Here is a 24889-nt window from a genome sequence, read left to right on the forward strand (position 1 = left end):
CCCCCCCCCCCCCCCCCCAGCCCAGGCAACCACAAATCCACCTGCTGTCTCTATAGATCTGCCTAAACATTATCTGTAAATGGAATCCACAATCTTTGGCCTTTTTGCGTTTGGCTTCTTTCCCTTAGTATGTTCTCAAGGTTCATCCAGGTATCAATTTTTTTATGGCTGAATACAGTTCGTCATATGGATAGACTACATTTTGTTTATCCATTCAACAGCTGATGGACATTTGGGTTTAGCTATCATGAATAATGCTACAAACGTTTGTGTACAAGTTTCTATGCAGAGATGGATGTTTTCATATTTCTTGTGTATTTCTAGGAGTGGAATTGCCGAGTTTGGTGGTGGTTTTTTTTTTTTCCTTTTTTGCAAGACATTCTCAATGGAGTCAATGTTTCCATTTAATTTTGATGCAATCTGTCTCGTGCAGACCAGTGCTTTGGCTAGTAACTAGTGTCACTCAGATGGGCACATGGTCACATGTGCCTATATTGTGGGTCTAAAGCCAAATATGCTGTCTTTTCCCTACTGTTCTGTTCCTCTTCTGACTTCCCTTTGATCCCATCCAAATCCTACCCAAGCCTGGATTGGACTCCCCTCACCCCCTCACATTTCTCGTCCAATCAGATTCCAGGTCCTGTCAGGCTCCCTGAAGATCCCTTTCCCGGTCTGGATCTTTCACTTGCAAGGGTCCCCTCCTGTCCTTAGCCCCACCACACGACTAACTGGACCCTCTGACAAACATTATACAACATCTAGTGGTTGCTAAGCACCAGAGACACTAAGAAATGGGGTCCTGGTCTCTAGGAGTCTCAAGGCAGGGCAGAGCTTGAACAACGATGGCAGTGGAGCATAAGGCCAGCTGGAGCCAAGCAGGAACACAGCCTGTGTGCCTTCCCCCACTCTGGGCACTGGGAACGCAATAGTGAACAAGACAAAGCCGACATGGAGCTTCCAGTCTAGTGGGAGAGACAAATACGTAAAGAAAATGAGGGATGTGAAGTAACAACGATCAGAACACAGAAGGTGGAAAGGCCTCTGTGGGGAGTGGATGAGGTGAGGATAGAGCCCGTGAAACTCCCTGTGGCCCTGTAGGAAGCGGGAGTGCTCTAGGCAGGTCCAAGATCACTTGGCTTGGCTCCTCTGAAGAAGGGAAGGCAGGCTGGTGGGGCTGGAGTGCAGGGGGCCAGGGGAGGAGGGGTGAGAAAGCCAGGAAGAGCTCACTGCTGAGGGCGCAGAGGACAGAGGATGTTGTAGGGCCCTGCTGGGCCTCCATAAGAAGTTTGTCTCATTCGGAGTGGGAAAGGGAGCTACTGGAGGGTTGCAAGCAAAATGATATGATCGACTTCATATTTTATAAAGCATTTCCAAAGGGATGACACTGGACTGAGGGAAGGGTCTCTGAAGACCATGTAAAAGGGGCAGGGAAGGCCGGAAGAGAACAGTCTGTGCAGAGGCCCAATGGGTGAGAGAACTTGGAACAGTGGTCACCAGGCCGCTGCAAGCATGGCTGGAGGGCGTTCTCCCACGGGCAAGGTGCTGGAAAAGGGGGCAAACGGGAAACGATCCTCTGTGGGCACCCCCTAGCTAATGGCTTCCCTGCCAAGCTCCCCTTCCCCTAGTGTCTGTCTGCTGGCTCTGCAGCTCTGTGGACTGCTTAGGTGACTGATAATGTGTGCTCCCTCCTCTTCCAGAAAAGCCTCTGAAGAGGGACAGAGGACGCTTCAAACTATAGGAATAAAATAGTGCAGAAAAATTTCTCTAGCCCAGTTCATGTTGGGTTGAAATGGGTCCCAGGTAAGAATCTGAAGGACTCTTTACCTCCATCCTGGTTCATCTAAACTGCGGGCAATCCTCAGGGTGGAGAACATGGGTTCCAGAGCCAAAACTCTGGGCCTAAATATTAGTCCACCCTCCCCAGTAATATTGGGCAAACTTAACCTCCTGGGGGGCAAATTTCTGTCTTTAACATGAGCTAATCCCAGCCTCCATGGGTTATTGTGAGGATCACACGCCATAACCCACATGAAGTCCTCAAGCAGCGTTTGGCACACAGTTAGTACTCGGTAAAGTGGCCACTGATGTCACGGTCATTGTCATCACTCATGGCAGAAGCTGCAGTGGTGGGTGCAGGTGCTTACAGTGGTCTCTGGTCCTGGGTGCACCCAGCATCGGTGAGTGTGTGGAAGCCTGGCAGACACCGGTCACACCTGTCTCCTGTCACACCTGGTTTACAGCTGCACCGTCCAGAGTTGTCACATCGAGCGCTGAGAGCACCTGTAACCCGACGGGGTTGGGGGGAAAGGGAAGAAGAAAAGGAAATACTTAATCTATTTGGCATTAGGAAACAACTGTGGCCCCGTGGGAGCACAAGGAATACCAAGGAATATCCACCACCTGCTGCTGCTAATAATTCCACGTTGTCTGAGTACATGTCCATCCACCAGGGCAAGGTTTCATGGCCAAGGATGGCTTCTTCAGGCAAAGAAGCAGAAATTACTCTTGAAGGCAGGCATTTTTACTTAGTATCTGTTCTGATTTGAACATTAGTGTGTAGGCCACTGCCTTATAAGTTGAATCCTGGAGATCTCAAGAAGAGGGGAAAATTTGAGCACATCAGCCTCCTCAAAGAGAGTCGGTAGGAGAAAGTGAGCAAGTCTTCCCTTATTCCTGGCAAGCAAAAGCTGTATTTTAAGTGTCCATGCTTGAACAGTGTGATTCTTGGGTGTGAAAAGGCTTCTTAATCTAAAATCTGTACCTACCCAGAGCGGAAGACATTCTCGTCCTTGGTGCTATCTCCCCTTCCCTGTGCATCGTACCCGCTTAGTACATACGGCATTTGTCCTGTGATCAGTTTTGTACAGACGTGCTCGTACTGGTCAGCGGGCCCTCTCAGACTGAGAGTTGCTGAGAGACCGGTGCTGAGGGCAGCAACTGTGCCACTACGGAAGCCGGACTCCTCTCCATTCTCACTGCCTTCCCTTCCCCCGCCACAGTTCAAGCCTCTGTCTTTTCTCCCAGGACCCGGCCTCCCACTCTCTCTTCCCTCTTCTCTTCTCTTCTCCTCCATCCTTGTCTCCTTTCTCTCCTCTCCTCCTTTAAAAATGGAATTCATCTTGGGGTGCCTGGGTGGCTCAGTCAGTTAAGCATCCAACTTCGGCTCAGGTCACGATCTCACAGTTCCATGGGCTCGAGCCTTGCGTCAAGCTCTGTGCTGACAGCTCGGAGCCTGGAGCCTGCTTCGGATTCTGTCTCTCCCTCGGTCTCTGCACACCCCCTCCTCCCCTGCTCATGCTCTCTCAAAAATAAAACATTAAAAAAATGGAATTTATTTTTAAATGGGTGGTTCAGTTGGTTAAGTGTCCAACTCTTGATTTTTGGCTCAGATCATGATCTCACAGTTCATGGGTTTGAGCCCCATGTCAGGCTCTGAGCTGACTGCACACAGCCTGCTTGGGATTCTCTCATCCCCCTCATCCCCTGCCCCTCCCTTCCACTTGCGTGTTCTCCCTCTCTCAAAAGAAACATTAAACATTTAAAAATGGAATTCCGATCACATTACTCATCTGTTTAGTCCTCTGGTGGCTCCCCACTGTAAGCAGCATAAAATGCAAACTATATCATGGCCCACAAGAGTCAACCTCTCCTTCCTTCCCTCCGCTCCCAGCCCCCCAGCCTTGCTGGTAGAACGTGCCAGACTGCTTCTCTCCTTAGGCACCTGCACTTGCTGCTCCCCTGGCCTGGAACCCTCCTTCCCCAGAGCGTCCCCTGATTGGCCCATCCTCGGCTCTCTGGTCCTGAGTTACTACTACTTCTCTAGTGAAATCTTGGATCCCCAAATCTAAAATCTCCATCCCACCACTACCATAGTCCTTTCTCAGGATTCCCTCAGTCTGTGCTCCCTGCTGTCCCCAGTGCCCAGGACAGAGCCTGACGTAGAGGAGATGCCCAGAAATCTGTCGGATGAAACCATGTACGCCATGAAAAAGGTCGGGGCTGTTGGGAGAGGGTCAAGGGTAGCAAAAGCTGAGCAGGAAGGTGGTGAGAAGTGTACCTCCCCTACTTGACGATTTCCCTGTGCTGGCAGAATGATCAAATAATCCATCTGTCTCAACGAACCGTGGTAGCTGGTACCAAGCCGACAGGACACTAACCAGTTGCTCCTTTCTTTCTAATCGGTTATTTGAATTTTTAATTCACTGGTAGATACAATTCAAATCGATAAAGGTATTGGCTCTGCACCTACATAAAAGCTTTTATGCCACCTGTGGAACATGAACAACATCAGTCACACTCAGAGCTGGTGGGAGACCCCATGTCAACTCTGTAAAGCTTGAAGGGGCCCTTCTACTCTACAAGCTGTCAGCCAACACAGCTAAGAAGGAAAGCTGCTTTTTGAATTATGCTCTGATAAGTAACATTCAACAGGAGACATCCCTCTTTATTCAAAAAAACTTTTAACATTTATTTTTGAGAGACAGAATGCGAGCAGGGGAGGGGCGGAGAGACAGAATCCAAAGCAGGCTCCAAACTGTCAGGACAGAGCCTGACGCAGGGCTCAAACCCACAAATGGTGAGATCATGACCTGAGCCGAAGTCCTGAGCCACTCAGGAGCCCCAAGACCTCTCTCTTTAATACAATTAGTTTTCTTTGTTTAACACAAATGGGTGTTGATGGGTTCAGAAACACATTTTTTTTTTTCTCCGTTCCAACTTATGGAAATCACGCTTTTGACTTAAGACCATTCTCCCTGCAGGGGTGCCTGGGTGGCTCCATCGGTTGGGCGTCCACTTCGGCTCAGGTCATGATCTTGCAGTTTGTGGATTTGAGCCCCATGTTGGGCTCTGTGCTGACAGCTCATAGCCTGGAGCCTGCTTCAGATTCTGTGTCTGTCTCTCTCTGCCCCTCCCCCACTTGTGCTCTGTCTTTGTCTCTCAAAAATAAATGGGAAAAAATTTTTTTAAATTCTCCCTGCAGTAATTTTTCAGAAATGAGTTATTCTTAGAAGATGGAAAAGACTGTGCTTTGGACTCTGGCCTACATAGACCAAAATGGTTATTCTACAAAACACCGTTCTGAGGGAAATTAACGCTCTCATGAAAATAGGCATTCTGTGTTCAAAAGAGTTCGGGAAATGGTACACTCTAGGCCTTTCAGAGACTTATAACTTCATTCAGTAGGCATGACGCTTGTTTAACTCTTAAGGCCAGTGTTTCCAACCATTATTTGACATTCTTACAGGCCACGTCTATTATCTTGAACACTGTGCTCTACAGGACATTATCTAGAGAATTCTGCTCTAGAAACTGGGGGTCAAAGTGCCCAGACTTTGAAATCCAACAACTCTCCCTTCAAAACCAGCTCTGCCACTTAGCTCTGTGTCCTTGGGTAAACTGCTTACTCATCGCTTATTTTAAGTGAGGGTAACAGCCTATGCCTCATGGAGCTGTTGCAAGACTTTGAACTAAAATATATAAAGGCCTAATTTAGCGTCTCGCACGTAATGGGCACTGGAAGAATGTAGTTTACGCTGCTATCTCAAGGCCTCCTGCAAACCTTGACACACATGTGCACTGGTCCTTACTGTGAAAGTGACTACTTTATTTCACATTCTAAAACTGCCGAAATAATAGCACTGGGTTTTCAAAGTATCTCATTAAAATAAAAACCCTTGTCCCAATTCCTACATTGCAAGTTGCTTTTAGGGATTGTGAATAACTGGGTTGAAAGAACAAAATAGCTTCCTGTTTTGTGTCCCAATAAGCTCTTTTAGGGCTTATATAGTTTCTGTGCATCTGAGGGTTCAAGCAGTTATTCTAAAATGATTACTATTTAAAAAATAGCAAATTAAGGGGCACCTGGGTGGCTCAGTCAGTTGAGCGTCCGACTTCAGCTCAGGTCATGATCTCACGGTTCATGGGTTTGAGCCCTGCATCAGGCTCTGTGCTGACAGTTTGGAGCCTGGAGCCTGCTTTGGATTCTGTGTGTGTGTCTGTCTGTCTCTCTCTCTCTCTCTCTCTCTCTCTCTCTCTCTGCCTGCCCCTCCCCTGCTTGTGCTCTGTTTGTCTCAAAAATGTTAAATTTTTTTGATAAATAATAAACAAGAGGGTATGTCCGTTTGAGAACGCTTTACACGCGCGCGCGCACACACACATTTGTATTTTAAAGTAACAAGAATTTAAGAATTATAAGTTATTATTGAAGACCTGTTTTGGGACACCTGGGTGGCTCAGTTAAGCATCTGACTTTGGCTTAGGTCATGATCTCACGGTTCATGAGTTCAAGTCCCACTTCGGATTCTGTGTCTGCCTCTGCGTGTCTGTGTGTGTGTGTCTCTCTCTCTCTCTCTCTCTCTCTCTCTCTCTCAAAAATACAACATTAAGAAAAATTAAGGCATGTTTTCAATAATAACCAAAATGTTGTATTATGAGTAATCCATTGTCAGGATCATAAATACGTAAATAATAGAACAAGTCCAATATCCTTGATGTCCATACAGGTCTCAAGAACTTAGGTGTCATGGAAAGAAAAAACCACATGTATGTACAGTGAATTTCAAAATATTTGCAAAAGGTTTTCAGGGCTTTTACACATGTGGTTATAAGAGTTGAGAACTCAGCCCTGTTGCTGAACCCACAAAGTCATCACCTAAAAATAAGCCTGGCTGCTATATTTATGAGAAACTGATGTGACATCCAAAATCTGTGACCACTTTGGGGATTACTGATGCTGTTGGCTTCATTCGCCATACATGGAATGATTGCATTTTTTGGGAAGGTGTGTTCTTCATTTTGAGATTGAATATTTGATAAATTCCCTTGTAGGTGATGCATATCTTCTGGCTGATTGGGAGACTGAGAAATCCCATAGGGAATTAAATTTGTGCCACTGGGCTAGGAATCTGGGCAGCCATGGTGTCGTGGGAGATGGCACAGGGTGGGAACTGTCTCTGTCACTAACATGCCACTCAGGCTCGCAGGTCACCTTCTTCGTGTCCGTAACGGTGGGTGCAGCGTGCTAACACCTGCAGGTTGTCCAGTTATGAACACTGAAGAAGATACAGCCTATAAAAATATTCTGGAAAAATATAAAGCACTACCCAGATCTTAGGAAATAAGATCCATGAAGCTTTTCCTGGACATCTAATTGTCTGATGTTGGGGATAAAAGAACAGCATTCTGATGCTTTATTTGTTCATATGGAAGGAATAAGATAATAGTTCTCCATCAGAACTCTGGATTATAACTTTAACTTTTGCAATTGCTTGTTAGAGGACTGGAGGCCATCAGCTCCTCTAGGCCTCCCTTTCCCCACTCCTTAAAAGACATTTGAAAAATTCACTGCCAATTTCAGGATATTAATAAGAAAATAAAATGCTAATAGTTTCAGGCCAAACATATGGCCTTGACAGCATTCCTTCTAAAGTAGAATGTAACTTAAAAAAGCCGGTGTCCCAGGAAACTGCCACACTGATCTCTGTCCTAATTAAAAAAAAAAAAAAAAAAACTACATCAACTACAATTTACTGAGTTGTCTACCACGTGCTTAACACAATTCTCACACAATCCTGTGGTGGGAAAACCATGATGTCCCCCTTCTACAGATGGGGACACAGGGGCAGCAAGCGGTGAAGGGACATGCCCGGAATGACACAGCAGAAGCGGAAGTACCAAGATTTGAACCCAGGCTGTCTGGCTCCAAAACCCACCACTAGTCTTTACATTACCATCTTTGATATCCGTGCACCTGGGGCTGGCCACCTAGCTACACAACCTTCAAGTTTCTTCACCCCCCTCTCTAAGCCCCTGCCACCTCATCTGTAAAATGGACATAATAGCACCCTCTTCATATGGTTATTTGTGAAGATTAAATTAATTGCTGGATGAAAGCATCTAGCAAAGTGCCTGGCACAGGGTAATGCAGGTTAGCGATCATATAAGCTGTAAATCATTGTTGGGCTCCTCCTCTACCAGGATGTTCACACTGAGCCTGGGATGTATACTCCCCGAAGGCAAAGAAAAAGCCAGGCTCATGGATGCTGGGCAAGCAATGGACTCGAGTGAAAGAGAGATGGCGTGGCAAATCCTTCATTACCATCTCTCAGCCACGTGGCAGCCTCCTTGTCTACTGTACGGACTAATAACCTTGTCTTCAGGCCAGGCTCTCCAGCTAAGTTAATTAAGTTTCTAGTTACATTCTCGCTGATCGTCTTGCTGGGATGACACAACTCCAGTGACTCACAACGAAGCTGCATATCCTAAAGGGATCGGGGCTTTTCAGAAGGGTTGGATGCCCACTAACATGGAATAACTTTTAATTTTTCTTTATGAAGTTCTTTAATTCACAAGAATTGCTAAATCCAAAAGATTCTGGATGCTGACCCTATGCCACAAAGCTGAGCAAATTGGGCTCAAACACACCGTAACCGCAAGTTTGGTGAACTGGGAAGTGTTTGCTGGAATTTGGGTCTGCGTCAGCCTGGGGTCATCCCCAGTGTTCTGTAATGCTCTCCAACACACTCTACCGGCATCTCCTGGCTAGACCAAAACCTGCCCATTTTTACGTTCATTAAGCTGTTACTCTTAACTGGTTTCAGAGAGCTACACTGAGTCATTGCCACACACCGTCTATACCCATTAAGTGCACTAACACTTATCCTATTATGCTGTTAAACACTTTCTAACAAAGAAGAGAAACATATCTTTTTTGGCAATAATAGACAAGGTATTCTAAAAAACCTCAACTTCTTTAACAGAACTACTGGTCTCTCCCTCTCTATATGTGCTAACTTGTCTTTACTGTCCATGACGAATATAGCACAACACGTACATCTGTGTAGGCAAGAACTACACACAGCTGTGCGAATACAGCACTGGGCGACATGTTTTAAAAAACAAAGGATTCCTGCTATGAACCAGCCATCTTGTAGATATTTCCTATTGATTCTATTTTCTTTTGTGAACAAACCCATCAAAGACTCTAATCTGCCTTTTTTTTTTTTTTTTTGAGAGAGTGAATGAGTGAGTGAAAGAGTGGGGGAGGGGCAGAGAGGGAGACTCTTAAGCAGGCTCCATGCTCAGCGGGATCTCACAATCCTGAGGTCCTGACCCTGAGATCCTGACCTGAGCAGAAATCGAGAGGAGGATGCTTAATCAACTGAGCCACCCAGGCGCCCCTCTAATCTGCCTATTAATCAGGGTGTCTCTTAGACTAATACAACTCTATATTGCTAGCACCTACCATAGCACCAGAAACAGATTTTCCTATCGCTTTATTTTTCGAGAGGTTGGTCAAAGGCATTGCTATGGATGCACTGGAAGCCTACAAAGCTTCCTTTGTCCCTGGGCCAAACTGTCATCTGCCAGGGAAAGTAATCATGGGCCTCTTGCTACTAGAATTCAAGCCAACTGTGTCCTAAAGACTCCAGCTGATTCCTACAACCCAGACTTAAGACAGAAAAATGTGTTGCCTTTCAGATAGAAATGCTAAGACCCTACACTACCAGTGCCTAGTAGATTCCCAATTGTTCTAGATGTTGAGCATCACTCTCTTGCCCTCCTGGCTTCTCTCTTCCTTCCCCCTCTCTATTTGCCTTTCCCCCAACTACTTTTTTTTTTTTTTTTTTTTTTTTGCATAGTCAACACACAAGGTTACATTAGTTTCAGGTGTACAACACCGTGATTCAACATCTCTGTAGGTCATGCTGTGTTCCCCACAAGTGTAGCTACCACCTGTCACCATAGGACAATATCACTGACTGTATTCCCTCTCCCCTGCACCTATTTTGCCCATCCCCCCCACATCCCCTCCCTTCTGGCAACCATTGGTTGGTTCTCTGTATAGGTCTGATTCTGCCCCCCCCCCTTTTTTTTAATTTAATGTCTACACCCAACATGGGGCTCAAACTCGCCACCCCAAGATCAAAAGTCGCCCACTCTTCTGACTGAGCCAGCCAGGCTCCCCTGATTCTGCTTTTTTGTTTACTCATTTGTGGGTTTTCTTTAATTCCGCTTAGGAGTGGAATCATATGGTGTTTGTCTTTCTCAGTCTGACTCCTCTCACTCAGCATACTACCCTCCAGGTCTGTTCTTGCTGTCGCACATTACCTCTGGGGTTACAGTTGCAGGGTAAGCAGCGATCCCTCTCTCTCTGTCGGTAGAACCCCTCCTTGCACCTCTCGCAGTGAACGCCGTCGGTGTTGTCAATGCAGTTGAGGCAGCGGAACCCGTTGCCTGTCTGTCTGTGAAGCTCCTGATCAAAGACGCATTGGCTGGACTTCCCACTGCAATCACAGACTAGGGATGGGGGGGAAAAAGACCTCGCTAGTAAAAAGCTCAGAGACAATGTTATTAATGTAAATTAGGTGCAGGGTACTAAATATTCACACCAGCTACTTGGAGTAAGGTAAGGATGACATGGGCTGAAGGAAGGTTGGGGGAGTCTCTGCCCCACCCAAAGGGAGCAGCAGCATGCTGGGGCAGGGGGGTTGCTGTCAGGGAGAACGTGAGCTCAGGGTTGCCCGACTGTCCCATTCCTCAAGAGACACCAAAAATCTTATGTATTTTTTTTTAATGTTTATTTTTGAGAGAGACCCAGAGCGTGAGCAGGGGAGGGGCAGAGAGGGAGGGAGAAGCAGAATCTGAAGCAGGCTCCGAGCTGTCAGTGCAGAGCCCAATGTGAGGCTCGAACCCTTGAACCGTGAGATCATGACCCGAGCTGAAGTTGAACACTTAACTGAGTCACCCAGGCACCCTTCATTATGTATTTTTATGTAAAAATTCCTGGCTTAAATTTGCAAAGAATTCATTTTTACAGCCCTGTGCAACCCCATAGAACAAGTCTACCGGCTAGAGAAAACCTGAGGACTGCCAGCGGGTGCGCTCTGGCACAGCTGTCCAACAGCTGACGGCGTCCTCTGTTCAAGATACACAATATCTGTCCCTCCTGTGATGGTCAAGGCTGAGGAGCTAATGTGACTGTCTGGACAGGAATCTCCCTCTGCCCTTCACTGTGCCTTGAGTGTCCCTCCCAAAGCCAGGTGTCAATGGGGAACCAGAGTCCCATGAAGAATCAACTTTCCCAAATATCTAGGAAAGTTTACCCCATTGAGTGACATCTCCATGGGGGACCTAAAAGTCAATGAGGAAACGTGGAAATACCCCACATAATTCCTGGCACACAGCAGACTCTAAAAAATGTTTGTCACAACTGAGAAGACAAAGATGATAAGCCTTGAGGTTAAAAGAATTGGACCAAATCAGTACTAGTTCTATTTTCAGAGGCAAATCTCTTCAACTCTGAATCTTATTTCTTATAAATGTAAAAGGAATTACCTGCCTCCCTGGACTGTTGAGAGGATCCCAATGAGAAAAGAATACCAAGCCCTTCACACCTGCTAATTCACTCACACAAGACAGGCATTGCCTCAGAGGAGTAAAATGCATTTCAGAAAGGTTAAGTAATTTGACCCAGTGGAGAGCTAGGGTTGGAACCTGTGTCTGATGCCAGACTTCATTTTCTTTCCACCAGGCACATTGTCCATTGGCCACGTGGCCTCAATAAGAGTCCATTTCTAGAACTGCCTAGGGCCACAACTTACCCAGAACACTGATTAAAAAAAAAAAAAAAATGCCAGCGCACGTGCTGAACAGCTGCCCTGTGCAGGCCATGTCAGGGCTCTGAAGGCACAAAGGGGACTAAATAAACATGATGAGCTTCTGAAGCGACTTCTTACCACACACATCTCTCCAGAGCCCATGCTGTCTCTAGCACCTCACACATATCAGCTCAGTTACTTCTCACAAGAACACATCACGAGTGGTCTTGTCCCCATTGACTGGATGAAGAACCTAATGCTGGATATCTTGCTTAAAGTCACACAGCTAAATGGCAACCATATAACTTGCTCCTAAGTGTGTCCAACCACAAAGCCTTCACCCCCCCCCCCCCCGCCCCCGCCCCCGCCCCCGCCCCCTGCTTCTCGAGAACCTGGTTACCACTGCAGGTAGGCATTTCTCCTAGAAATCCCTCACAAAGGCTCATTCAGCCCCTACATAAATTCTGTCCCGCCACAGACAGCACTGGTTGTTCCAGATTACTTTTTCGGGAGTTTTAACTCTGCCTCCCTCCGTGTAATTTTTACTACGTGTTCTTGCTCTTCCTTGGAAAACACACGCACACCTACTGTGGTCTTCATTTACTTATCACTTTGTTTCAAACATGGCTTTACAAGCACTGTGACAGCCGGGGCTTTGACTGTCTGAAGACAGCTATCCTATCTCCCTCTCTAGCCTTCTCTCCTTCTGGTTAAACTGGAGGCCTGTCACCTCCATGTCTTTCAACCGTTTCCCATGGGATGATTTCTAGATTCTTGACTGTCCTCCAAGGAACATACTGATTTCCCAATGTCTTTCTTAAAAGGGCCTGAATTTATCACAGTCCTCCAAGTGTGGTTTGACTAGCTCAGCATGCAACACAACTGGGTGTTAGAACTCCACGGACGCAGTTTTGCATTTCGTTAAACTCAGTGTGTTAAGCTTGCACTCAATTCAGACTCCCAGCTCTCTCTGCAGAACGGGTGCCAACTCCAATCTTCCCCAGTGAATGCTTGTGTAACTGATTTTTTGGATCCCGAACAGATGTGCCACACAGCTGTCATGTGCTGTGAAATTGCTGAGACCATCCTTAGGCATGTATAAGCACTAAATTCAGCAGCCAACGACCCTTGTGTGAGGTCAGTCGCCTGGATCACGCAGTGTGCCAATGCCCTTTCTGCCCTGGGTGCCTTTTGAGGGCAGTCTCAAAACAATTACAAAATTTTCACTGTGCCTTTCTGACCCAGAACAAACTTTCTGCTGGTAATCGTTAACTTTATAAGGATGGCTCAGGATATATTTAGAACACTTTCAAAAATAGACAACCTTGTTATAATCTGGTGTTTAATGCCTCCCTCCCCTTCTGTCCTCTCTCCTGTCAGGCTCTACTCTGAAAAACTGTGTTCTCCCTTTAAATCCCCCAGCCTTCTGCAGAGATACATTACAGTTTGAGCAAGGGGGATCTTCAGCCAGCAACTCTGCTCTGGAACTTGCTCACTGCCAAATCCCCCTCCTCTCTCACTGGGGTTTCCATGAAAGCCCAAGGTTGTGCTGACTGGGTAGGGCCAAGTAGGCCTTGTGTCGGGGAGTGTATAGGCCTCCTATGTCTGCATCGTGTGAGAACCTCATGAAGATGTTCTCCAGCCCTGCCTGCAGGACTTTGAGGTTTCCAAGCTGCACTGAGCTCAACACTTAGCTGCACTGCACTTTAGCTTAATATTGAGTCTTCTGAACCTTCACCCCCAGAGAAGGAGGGTAGAGACTTTGCTCCTCTTGCATGAGATGACCCCTTTTGTCGCTGATGCTTTTGAAACATGGTCTCAAATCATCTCCCAAATTTAGACTAACCTCCCTAAAACTATTATTCATTCTCGCTACTGGGGGGAAGGAAATCTTTTTATTTCAAATTCCAGAATATTCTTGCAATTGGCTTAATAAAATGGGCCTCATACAGCTTGAGCCTGGTCCTTTTTTGAGACAGTGTGTGTGTGACAGTGTGTATGAATGCAAGTGGGGGAGGGGAAGGGGCAGAAAGAGAGCGAGGGGAGGGAGAGAGAGAATCCAAGCAGGCTTCATGCTGTGGGGCTTCATCTCACAAACCAAACCGGTAAGATCACGACCTAAGCCAAAAAGTCTCAAACACTTAACTGCCTGAACCATCCAGGCGCCCTGAGGCTTGTCCTTTTTATTCTGTGACCGATTTCTGCCTAACCACTACCATGGGCACGCTGGTTGCTGAAGGGCACTGCCCAGCTAGGAATGAGGTGACTGGGAGCAGTGGGGACTCTGCCAACAGGGCTAAGAGGAAAAGCAGCCAAGTGTAGCCACATGGGGATCCTGCCTACTGTGGTCAGCATTTCCACTCAGGTTTCTAAAGAAAACAGAAATCTGGCCCTGTAGGAGATCTGATCTTTTTTTATTTAAAAATTTTTTTAACGTTTATTCATTTTTGAGAGATGGAGAGAGACCACATGAGTAGGGGGGGAGGGGCAGGGGGAGACACAGAATCCGAAGCAGGCTCTGAGCTGTCAGCACAGAGCCCGATGTGGGGCTTGAACCCACGACCATGAGATCATGACCTGAGCCAAAGTCAGATGCTTAACCGACTGAGCCACCCAGGTACCACTGAAATCTGATTTTTAAATGTTGGCTAAAAAATATTTTTTTTATATCTCTGTTTGAAATCTATGTCCAAGGGCAAATCTCTGCTCTTCTAACAGGCAGAAAACACATGTCCTGCTTTAGAAAAAGGAGGAATGAAGCCCTAGTATATGGCACAGTGGCCTGGTCGTAGTGGGTGTTTGATGTGTGTTTAAAGAACAAATGAATGAAAATTCTCTTGAACTTTAGGAACCCCTGAGCTGTGTTTCTACCATTGAAAGGACTCCATGTGTCCCCATGTGTCTTCACATGCCTTAAAAATATAAATACTAATATCTAGCAGTCACTCTCTTCCCTGTTCCATGAAAGGATGCTTTTCTCTACAGAAGACCAGTCCAGAAAACAGCCTGCCTTGGTAACTTCTACTGCAATGACTTATTTAGGTTAATAGACCCAAATATAAGCCTTGGCTACATTTTAAAACAAATTCTAAAAATTTATTATACTTTCCTTCTTTTATATTTGGCCTTGTTCAAGTTTGTCTAGAGCTCTTATTTCATTTTTATTTTGTAATTTTGCTATGCTTCCGAATTTCATAAATGGTTTATCTAGTTTCAGGACATCTTTTTTTTTTTTTTTTTTTTAAATATATGAAATTGTCAAATTGGTTTCCATACAACACCCAGTGCTCATCCCAAAAGATGCCCTCTTCAATACCCATCACCTACCCTCCCCTCCCTCCCACCCCCATCAACCCTCAGTTCTCAGTTTTTAAGAGTCTTGTGCTTTGGCTCCCTCCCTGTCTTTTTTTTTTCCTTCCCCTCCCCCATGGGTTTCTGTTAAGTTTCTCAGGATCCACATAAGAGTGAAAACATATGGTATCTTTCTCTGTATGACTTGTTTCACTTAGCATCACACTCTCCAGTTCCATCCACGTTGCTACAAAGGGCCATATTTCATTCTTTCTCATTGCCACATAGTACTCCATTGTGTATATAAACCACAATTTCTTTATCCATTTATTGGTTGATGGACATTTAGGCTCTTTCCACAATTTGGCTATTGTTGAGAGTGCTGCTATAAACATTGGGGTACAAGTGCCCCTAGGCATCAGTACTCCTGTATCCCTTGGGTAAATTCCTAGCAGTGCTACTGCTGGGTCATAGGGTAGGTCTATTTTTAATTTTTTGAGGAACCTCCACACTGTTTTCCAGAGTGGCTGCACCAGTTTGCATTCCCACCAACAGAGCAAGAGGGTTCCCATTTCTCCACATCCTCTCCAGCATCTATAGTCTCCTGATTTGTTCATTTTGGCCACTCTGACTGGCATGAGGTGATATCTGAGTGTGGTTTTGATTTGTATTTCCCTGATGAGGAGCGACACTGAGCCTCTTTCATGTGCCTGTTGGCCATCTGGATGTCTTCCTTAGAGAAGTGTCTATTCATGTTTTCTGCCCATTTCTTCACTGGGTTATTTGTTTTTCGGGTGTGGAGTTTGGTGAGCTCTTTATAGATTTTGGATACTAGCCCTTTGTCTGATATGTCATTTGCAAATATCTTTTCCCATTCCGTTGGTTGCCTTTTAGTTTTGTTGGTTGTTTCCTTTGCTGTGCAGAAGCTTTTTATCTTCATAGGGTCCCAGTAGTTCATTTTTGCTTTTAATTCCCTTGCCTTTGGGGTTGTGTCAAGAAATTGCTACAGCTGAGGTCAGAGAGGTCTTTTCCTGCTTTCTCCTCTAGGGTTTTGATGGTTTCCTGTCTCACATTCAGGTCCTTTATCCATTTTGAGTTTATTTTTGTGAATAGTGTAAGAAAGTGGTCTAGTTTCAATCTTCTGCGTGTTGCTGTCCAGTTCTCCCAGCACCGTTAAAGAGACTGTCTTTTTCCCATTGGATATTCTTTCCTGCTTTGTCAAAGATACTAGTTGGCCATACTTTTGTGGGTCTAGTTCTGGGGTTCCTATTCTATTCCATTGGTCTATGTGTCTGTGTTTGTGCCAATACCATGCTGTCTTGATGATTACAGCTTTGTAGTAGAGGCTAAAGTCTGGTCCATCAGGGCATCTTGACAGAAAAGCAAGCGATGAAGGGTGCCCGGGGGCTCAGCCGGTCAAGCATCTGACTTTGGCTCAGGTCATGATCTCACAGTGTGTGAGTTCGAGCCCCACGTCAGGTTCTGTGCTGACAGCTCAGAGCCTGGAACTTGCTTCAGGTTCTGTGTCTCCCCCTCTGTCTCTGCCCCTCCCCTGCTCATGCACATGCTGCATGTGCGTGCTCTCTCAAAAAATTATAATCGTTAAAAAACAAGCAATGAAAGTATAAAGATGAGGGTTTTGGACATTTCCTAAGTTGCCTGGGAAGCATTTATCGAGGGTCCATTCGCTCAACAAATACATATGGAGTATCTAGTATGGATACAGTGGTAAACAAAACCAATAGATGTCCCAGCCCTCATGAAGTTCTCATGTGAGAAGGGGGGAAAAAATAAGTAATACAGAGAATATTTGGATAGTGATATTTGTCAAGGAGAAATACATAAAGCAGTGAAAGGAAACAGGAAGTTGTGGGGTGGGAGGGGGGAGATGAGAAAGTGAAAGTGACATAAGCTGACTTACTTTTTAAGATTTTTTTTTTTTTTTTAATCTCTACACCCAATGTGGGGCTTGAACCCACAACCTTGAGGTTGAGTCACACGCTCCACCAACTGAGCCAGCCAGGTGCCCCTGGTTTACTTCTCTATTTTGAGGCTGGTCTGTTCATGAGCTTTGTCGGCTTGTCTACTAGGCATGGTGTTTTTCTTACCAATTATGAATTACCCACCAAATGTATCAAATTATTCACCTCTCATTTTGTTATGTATTTTCTTTTCCTCTCCTGATAAATCTTTCTTTTCCAAGTACCTCATTGGTAGATTTTTGTCTTACTGGTTCTTACTCCTTTTCCCCCCTCCTCCTTCTGTCCTTAGTCACTGAGATGTACATCCATTTCACTTGTTGAACAAAGATCACTTCATGGGGTACCTGGGTGGCTCAAGTTGTGATCTCCTGTTTCGTGAGTTCAAGCCCCACATTGGGCTCTCTGCTGTCATCATGGAGCTGGCTTTGGATCCTCTGTCCCTCCCCCCTCTCTGCACCTTCCCTGCTTGCACACACATGCGCTCTCTCAAAAATAAACGTCTAAAAAAATGAATAAAAATCATTCCTGACAGGGAGGCCACATTGGATGTCTGCATTCTGGGACATCATAAGCCAGCATGATTTCAAAAAGGGGAGCTGCCAATGTTTTATTTTGTCACATAAGCTATGATATATGTAGATATTTAATATATATGTTGGGTTTTGTCAAATACTTCTCACATTATCCATGTTTTTCTCATTTCACTATGGACAGGCATGGCTCTGGGACCTGGTGCTAATTTATCACTGCAGCAGAAAAAATAAACAAGTTCCTCTCAGACCCTGAACAGACCCAAAGCCTTACAGGGTCTAGGAATCAAGACAGACAGGTTTTTTTCTCCCTTTTTCACTGAACTCCGTATCCTAGGTGCCAGGTTCCATCGTTACTCTTGTTTAACTCATTTGTCCCGTACTCTTTCCAAGCTAGAGACATCTCTGCAAGGTTCTGTCCTTTTCGCTCTCTGTCCTGCACTCCAGCTCCCGGAAATCCTGGTCTCTGTCAGCCAGGCATCTCTCCACAGCTACAGCAATAAAATTCATCAAGTTGACCTCAAGCCCTGTGTAAACACACGTGAAACCAAGTCATTTTACTCAGATTTTCACATATTTCTTTCAGTCTAGTAAAGTGTGGGTGGTTTTTGTGTCTGCCTCTCTGTTGCTGCTTCTTTGGCACTTAAGTATTTATTATAATAATCACTAATAGCATACCGTTGCTGACCCTCAAGGTGCTTCTTAGAGGAGCCCTCCAGGCTGCCAGACACAGGCTGATCTGCCCACAGCCACCCACACTCCCCCAGACTCTGCAAACAATGGAGCAAGTGTGCAGAGCCCCTCAGGCTCACTTCACAAGGCTCCCACCCTCGCTCAAACACACAGCTCCGACAGGTCCGGACAGGAAGCACGGGGCAAAGGCTGTTTCCAAGCTGCATCCTTAAGAGAATGAAAGGAAACTGAAAATACAGGTACTTCCTAGGTTTGCACTGTGGCAAAGCCTTGGAATAATCAGCATCAGCGGCTGCTGTTCATCAAGACCTCATTTTAAGTTCCCCGTAGGACACACCGCGAGCAATTACAAGAAAGTTTAACAACTTGGCGCCAATCTGATCATTTGTGTATAAGCAGGTCTTTTCTATTGTTCTAAGCTGAAAAACATGCTCAGCTTTTCACCGAGGTGATCTAATTTCCATCCTCTGTACAGCGTATGGGATCATCGTGCTTTTTAGTGCTCTCACAAGTAACAACAAATTAAAAAATCCAAGCTCCTTTCCAAACCCTGAAGATTTGGCCCCGCCGACGTCTCCAACTTTACCGCATTCCTCTTTCTCTCTCTTGTTCACTGGGCTCCAACACACAGACCTTTGCATGAACTCTGGGAAGCACCACCTCCTTCCCACCTCAGGCCTCCAGGCTTGCCACTTCCTTTGCCAGGAGCGCTACCTGCCTCCACCTCCCTACATCCACACAGCCACAGGCTGATCTTTTAAAGAGCGTAAATGATATCGTGCAGGGCCCCCGATGGCCCTTCTACAGCTTCTCCCTCCTCTGAATGCCCACGGGACTTCATCCTCTCCTCCATCCTGGTACTTCTCACCTTCTGTCCTGTCTTCACTATTTGTGTATGATTCACTATTTGTGTATGACTTACTTCCTCCGTAACGTTTTCTACGTTTGTATCCACATGGGACCTAACACAGGGCGCAGGACTGTGATGGGTGGGTGGATGGATGGATGGGAGGGAGGCAGGCAGTCTGACTCAAAAAAAAGTAAAAAAAAAAAAAAAAAAAAAAAAAAAAAAAAAAAAAAAAAAAAAAACCAGCAAACCCGAATGAATGTACAGAAATCTCCCAGGAGTCCAGAGACCCGGTATGAAATTTTCTCAACACACCAGATTTGCGTTGTCTACATGTGGCATTCAGTGTAAGTATAAAAAGCTAATGTTTCAATCAAAAAAATGCAGGGTGAGATGGGAACAGAGAGAAAGGAAAGGTGATCTGTTCACTTAGAAGGAGTGGCTGAGACTTTCTGGTTGCTCTCACACCAGAGGAACTATTACTGCCTCCAGGCCACCTCCGCACTGGTGGTCCCAGACCCCTGGGCTGCAATGACACCCAGCCTGCCCTCTCCAAGGGCAGCAAGGCCAGAGCCAGGTGGGCGGAAGGGCCTGAGGTGTATGGCCTGCCTGAGACCAGGAGATCAGTTTGCAGTGGTGGGGCAGCCTTGACAGGCAGGGTGCACTTGGCGGGCGCAAGGGAAGATCTCAGGGGCTAGGAATCTGAGCCTTGTGTTTGAACCTGGCAGCGTGTGCTGGCCGCCCTCACCCACAGCTCTGCCGCCCTCGCTTCCACTTCAGGGGCTCTGGGCGCTAATGCTGACTCAGTTACGGGGCAGTAGGTTTGGAAAGTGTTACCCGTGATCTGTGGATGAGTCCATACAGAGATGGCACCCGTGCTCTTCCTTATTTAGCCCTGTCTCCCCAGCATTTTGTGCCCCTCATTCCTTTTCCAAGATACCACATCTTTTTCTCTCCTTCCCTTTTGAAACTGTCTTCCCTTGGACACTAGAAGACCATACTGTCAGATTTCCTCTTGGCTTCTGACCTTGTCCCCCCACCCCTCCCCAAGTCTTGTGGCTCCTCTCCTTACACTAACTCTAAATGTTGGGGTTGTTCCAGGCTCAGCCCTGAGCCTCCACGAGGCCTCCCTCTGGGACTTGCCCATCCAAGCCAAAGGCTTAGGTAACCATGATAGCTGTTGACCAGTATGCCAAGGTACTTCCCGGCCCAAACTTCATTGTCAACTCTAGACCCAGCCATCCGCTTGACGTGTCCAGCTGGTTGCCTCACAAGCTTTTCACACAAAATGTGTTTAAAGCCAAATTCCTAGTTGTCATCCCTTTGAGTCAGAAGGCTGGAAGCTATTCTTATAGGTTCTCTGTCATTCTTCCTTGCCTGTATTCTATTCAACACCAAATTTTATTGACATAACCCACTAAATAGCTCGTTCACCCAAGTCAATGTCCACAGTAGCCCTTCTAGACCAAACCCCTATCACCTCTTGCCTACAATACTTCTTGACTGAATTCCCAGCAACTTCTCTTGCCTCCATCCAGCAGTCGGAAAACCTTACCAAAATATATTCTACCAATACCTCTCTGCTTACAACTCTGATAATTCTCCTTGACTTTTAGGATAAAGACCGAATTCCTTGACATTGCTACAAATATTTCCATGGTCTAACCCTACCTACTTTTCCAGCCTAATTTCATATAACACTCCTCACTGGGACATCTTCACCTCTCTCCCATTCATTTCATTTATACCTCACTTTGTCTTTGCTTCCTCAGCTTTTTAAAGTTCTTTTGTGAAGGAAAAGCATCATGGTGGGGAGAGGTGAGTTGGGGCTAACATTGGCAACCACCATGTTCTCTCTTGTTTGTCCAAAGCAGTTACGCAAAAAATTAAGCCTCCATTGTCCAATTGAATATTATTTCCTTCCTCCGAGTCAAAAAACTGGCCTCCTGTAAACTGACACGTTTATGCTCAAAGATAGCTGCCGTCACCTCTGAGAAGTCACTTGTAATGAGGCTCTTTAATAGGAAATCCAAATGTAAAGAGCTAGACTGAAAACAGTGAACAAAATGAATCTTGAGAATGGTATACTCAGATTAAAAAAAGAAAACAACCCAGCAAATGCTTATCTTCAGAACAAAAGCAATTATTGAAAGTGTCCTTTATTGAGAATATGTGGGCAAAGGAGAGGGACAGAGGGGGTGGGGGAGAGAGAGAATCTCAAGCAACCTCTATGTTCAGCATGGAGCCCAACGTGGGGCTCAATCCCATCACCCTGAGATCAAGACCTGAGCCAAAATCGAGTTGGACACCTAACCAACTGAGCCATCCAGGCACTTTGAAAGTGTCCTTTAAATAGCAATCTATTCTAATGTATTTGTTATTTTTACACATATTCAAATTGAACATTACATGTGAAGTCCAAAGCAAGATCAATCTGACATCTATCAGTGAGGTAGATACCAAAGGCACTGGTAGCTATCATCCTATTTGCAAAAATCAAAGTCTCCAAACCTGAAATGCTCAACATGACACGGTATTTTTACCATATTGTACTTACATGTGATGATGAAAATGCTCTTAAGTATTTTCTAGTTTTAAAGCCTCCTACATGAGCTTTTTCTTTCCAAGATTTAATATGTTTCTCAGGTTGGGTGAATACTTTGAAACAAAGTCTGAACATTTCTTCGCTTAATCTTGAAATGTTGTGGATTAATGTGTGAATGTCTGCTTCCAGTTTTATCTTTTTAAGGCATGTCACAATATGTTTTCTAATTAAAATAAAAAACCAAAATGGCACTTCCCTCACGAAGAGTCTTTTAATTGAACTCAGTTTTTTCCTCTCCTATTTTTCACAGCTGCCTTTTAAGCCAACAGAGCCAGAACCACTGATGTGTATCCTGCCTGACTGTTTGCTTCTCAGGGTATGTAAATGCCCAGGCAGATGTAAGTCTGCACCAAGAAGTGCCCTAAGGAGAGGAACACTTCAGGTGTTCTAATCACATGGGCAATTTGGGATGTTAGAATTATGGACCAATTTTTTGAACTCTTAATAGTCCAAAGTCATCAAGAGTCAAACTCAGGTCACCACATTTTCCTTTGGAATGATTATGACCTAAAAGGAGTCACCTAGTTTCACTGAGTTCATAGCATATTCTACTACAACCTAGATGTGGAAACGGCACACATGGACTGCAGATACTCCACCTGGTAAGGCATACACCAGGAGACCACACCTGGAGATGTCTTCCCCCTAATCCCCCGCTAGGGTCCAGGCAGACAGCAGGGAGAGGGAAAGAACATCCCAGCCAACAGGGAGGTTGGGGGCACCAATTTTCATCTAACTAGCAAAGGAGTTCAGGGTACAGGAGGAGGCTCAGTCTGAGTTCAAAGGTGAAAGAGAAGAGGAGATTAGGACATGAGATACAGAGGAGTCTCCCCTTTCCTTGCACCTGCCACCTATAAGGGCTCTACTCCGAGACCACAAGTGTCAGCCTCAGTATGGAGGCTCAGTGAGTGTGCGTGGTAAGGATTCCATACGCAAATATCCAATACTGCTATGTAAACCCACACTCTTCTGCCCCCATATATAGCAATTTTCTGCATTTCTAAGAAATCATCTATAAAGAAAAACATCAATATGGAAAGCATATTTGACTACAGAGTACAGTATTCATTGAGCATTTCCATATGACTCAACAAAAGGTATCCTCTGCCCTCTTAAGAATCAACTGAAATAAACAACAGTAGAGTGCTCAGGACAGCTAGAGGTGACATCTGAAGCAATGAGGACCAAAAGAAAAAAAAATGTATAAGGAGTCTGGGTAAAGAAAAGCTAAAAAGGAAATTCTGATTTGTACTGAAAATGCTTTTCAGAGTATACATATTAAATATGGTTTTTCAATCCTTTCAGTTTGCTGGATCCTTTAAAAAGTTACCAAATAATTCCTTTCTAAACCTTGCATTGCTTTTGTGAACAATATACTTCTGTACAAGGAAATTAGCCATAGATTCTTCTGTCTCTACATCCCTTCACAACGCTGAACCCGGTTAGGTATGCATATGCTTACTGTGCACCACAGCAGTTCTCAGTTTGGACAAAAGAACAAAATGGTAATTCATGTGCATTTACAGTGTTGGGAAAATATGTATGAAGTGCATTTATAGAAGCTTCCTTAGAGATTCTTTTCTGAAAAAAATCCATCTGAAAACAGTAAATTAAAACCGTACTGCTTAATGTCAGAAGAATGAATTAAGTTAACGTCTCTTAGGGGACCAACCACTTTTTATACCTCCATCAAAAGAAGTAACGAAGATCACAGACTGGACCATGAAGCCTCCACCAGGGAGCAGGTGCAATGTGTCTTGTATCTCAGCTGAACAAATGTGCTGCTACTGCACTGTCACTTCCCATGGCAGGTCAGCTGTGGCTTCAGCATGTGAACGTCCCCTCCCCCTGTGTACAACAGCCCCCCACCCCCGGCCCCGCGAGGCAAGAGCAGAAGCTTTGGGTTACTGTTGGACCTGGTGCTATTGCAAAGTAGACCGGTCTATCTGCTATGAGAAATGACCTTTCAACATTCAGAATCCCCATTTACCAAAAGCAAAATGGGTGATGATTTGAAATAGTAAGTACATGCAAAGCTTACAATGTTCTGGCCATGAAACTGTCCTGATCCTGAAAGACTCTAAAACTTATACCAACGGACTCCAACAGGGGGAGAAAAATAGCCTCGGGACATAAATATGCATGTATAGAATCATAATGTCAACAGTCATTGAACAACGGTAAAAAAAAAAAAAAAGGCTTATCCCTACCCCTCAACTGTCCTATTTTTTTTTAACTGAGCCACCTAGTCAATTCCAACCTGCATGACAATCTGACAACAGAGTTGAACAAAAAAAGAATAAAAGAGAAAGAGAAAACTTAGTCATTTAAAATCTGTTCTTTTGTCAGTGCCCCACCAACTAGAGTTTGTGCTTGGTCTTAACCTGTGGTTCCCTGACATTTTTAAAAGAAAGGCCACCATAGGGAGTCACATATACAAATAAAGACTTGAAAATAGCCAGGACACAGATGCCCCTACTAGAGACATAGGGATATTCTTATAATCAAGATTCCACCAAGTGTGAAAATTAATTGAAATGAAAATTTTTGATAAGAATTAGAAATATTAAACTAGCAACTGAAATCTGGTCCTTTTACTAAGTGCATGGCTCTGGTCAAGGAAATAACTTTTCTGTGCCTCAATTTTCCTATCTATGAAGGAGGATTACATATGTGCTAACCCAGCTCTGATGTAACTGAGAATTCACACAGTTCCTTTGCCGGTTGGGTATCATTTTTCTCACCTACAAAAGGAGAGGCTTTTGTAGAGAACCTCTAAGGACCATTCTCATTTAAATACCATGATGCTGGGGTGCCTGGGTGGCTCAGTTTGTGATCTTGTGGTTCTTGAATTCGAGCCCCTCACTGCGCTCTGTGCTGACAGCTCAGAGCCTGGAGACTGCTTTGGATTCTGTGTTTCCCTGTCTCTGCTTCTCCCCCGCTCATTCTCTCTTTCTCACAAAAAATAAACATTAAAAAAATTAGTAAAAATTAAGTAAATACCATGATGCTGTAATAAGAGAAAAAAGTATGGAAACATGCAGAACTTTTTATAAGAAATGCCCCAAATGAGTGCAGCTAGAGATGTGAATAACTTTTCCAATGTTTAAATCAGTGTGGGAAATGATTTGGCTGCGATTTAATTTTTTCTAGACTGTGAATATTCACAAAATGAATAAAAATAAAATCTGGAAAAGAAACAGCTGGCATTTTGTAAATGGTTGCCAAGCCTGAAGAAGTCTAGGATACATAGACCTTTACCCAACTGATCTCCACCTCTCCTCTGATACAGCAGAAGGGAAAGGCTAGAGCCCTTACATTGACCAGTGATGGAAGAAGAA

The 24889-nt window shown here is 45.0% G+C and overlaps 1 protein-coding gene across 1 annotated transcript in view; it reads right to left on the reverse strand.

The window, feature by feature from the left end:
- Positions 1–24889, reverse strand: part of LAMC2 (laminin subunit gamma 2) — a 56165-nt gene that overhangs the window by 25886 nt on the left and 5390 nt on the right. Inside the window, exons 2-3 of the mRNA XM_049634115.1 lie at positions 10111–10299; positions 2145–2280 (exon numbers count right to left, since the gene is read on the reverse strand). Coding sequence (XP_049490072.1) covers positions 2145–2280; positions 10111–10299 — 325 coding nt within the window. The remainder of the gene's footprint in view (positions 1–2144; positions 2281–10110; positions 10300–24889) is intronic.

This window comes from Panthera uncia, chromosome F1 (assembly GCF_023721935.1).
Source record: "Panthera uncia isolate 11264 chromosome F1, Puncia_PCG_1.0, whole genome shotgun sequence".
In the NCBI taxonomy this organism is placed as follows: domain Eukaryota; kingdom Metazoa; phylum Chordata; class Mammalia; order Carnivora; family Felidae; genus Panthera; species Panthera uncia.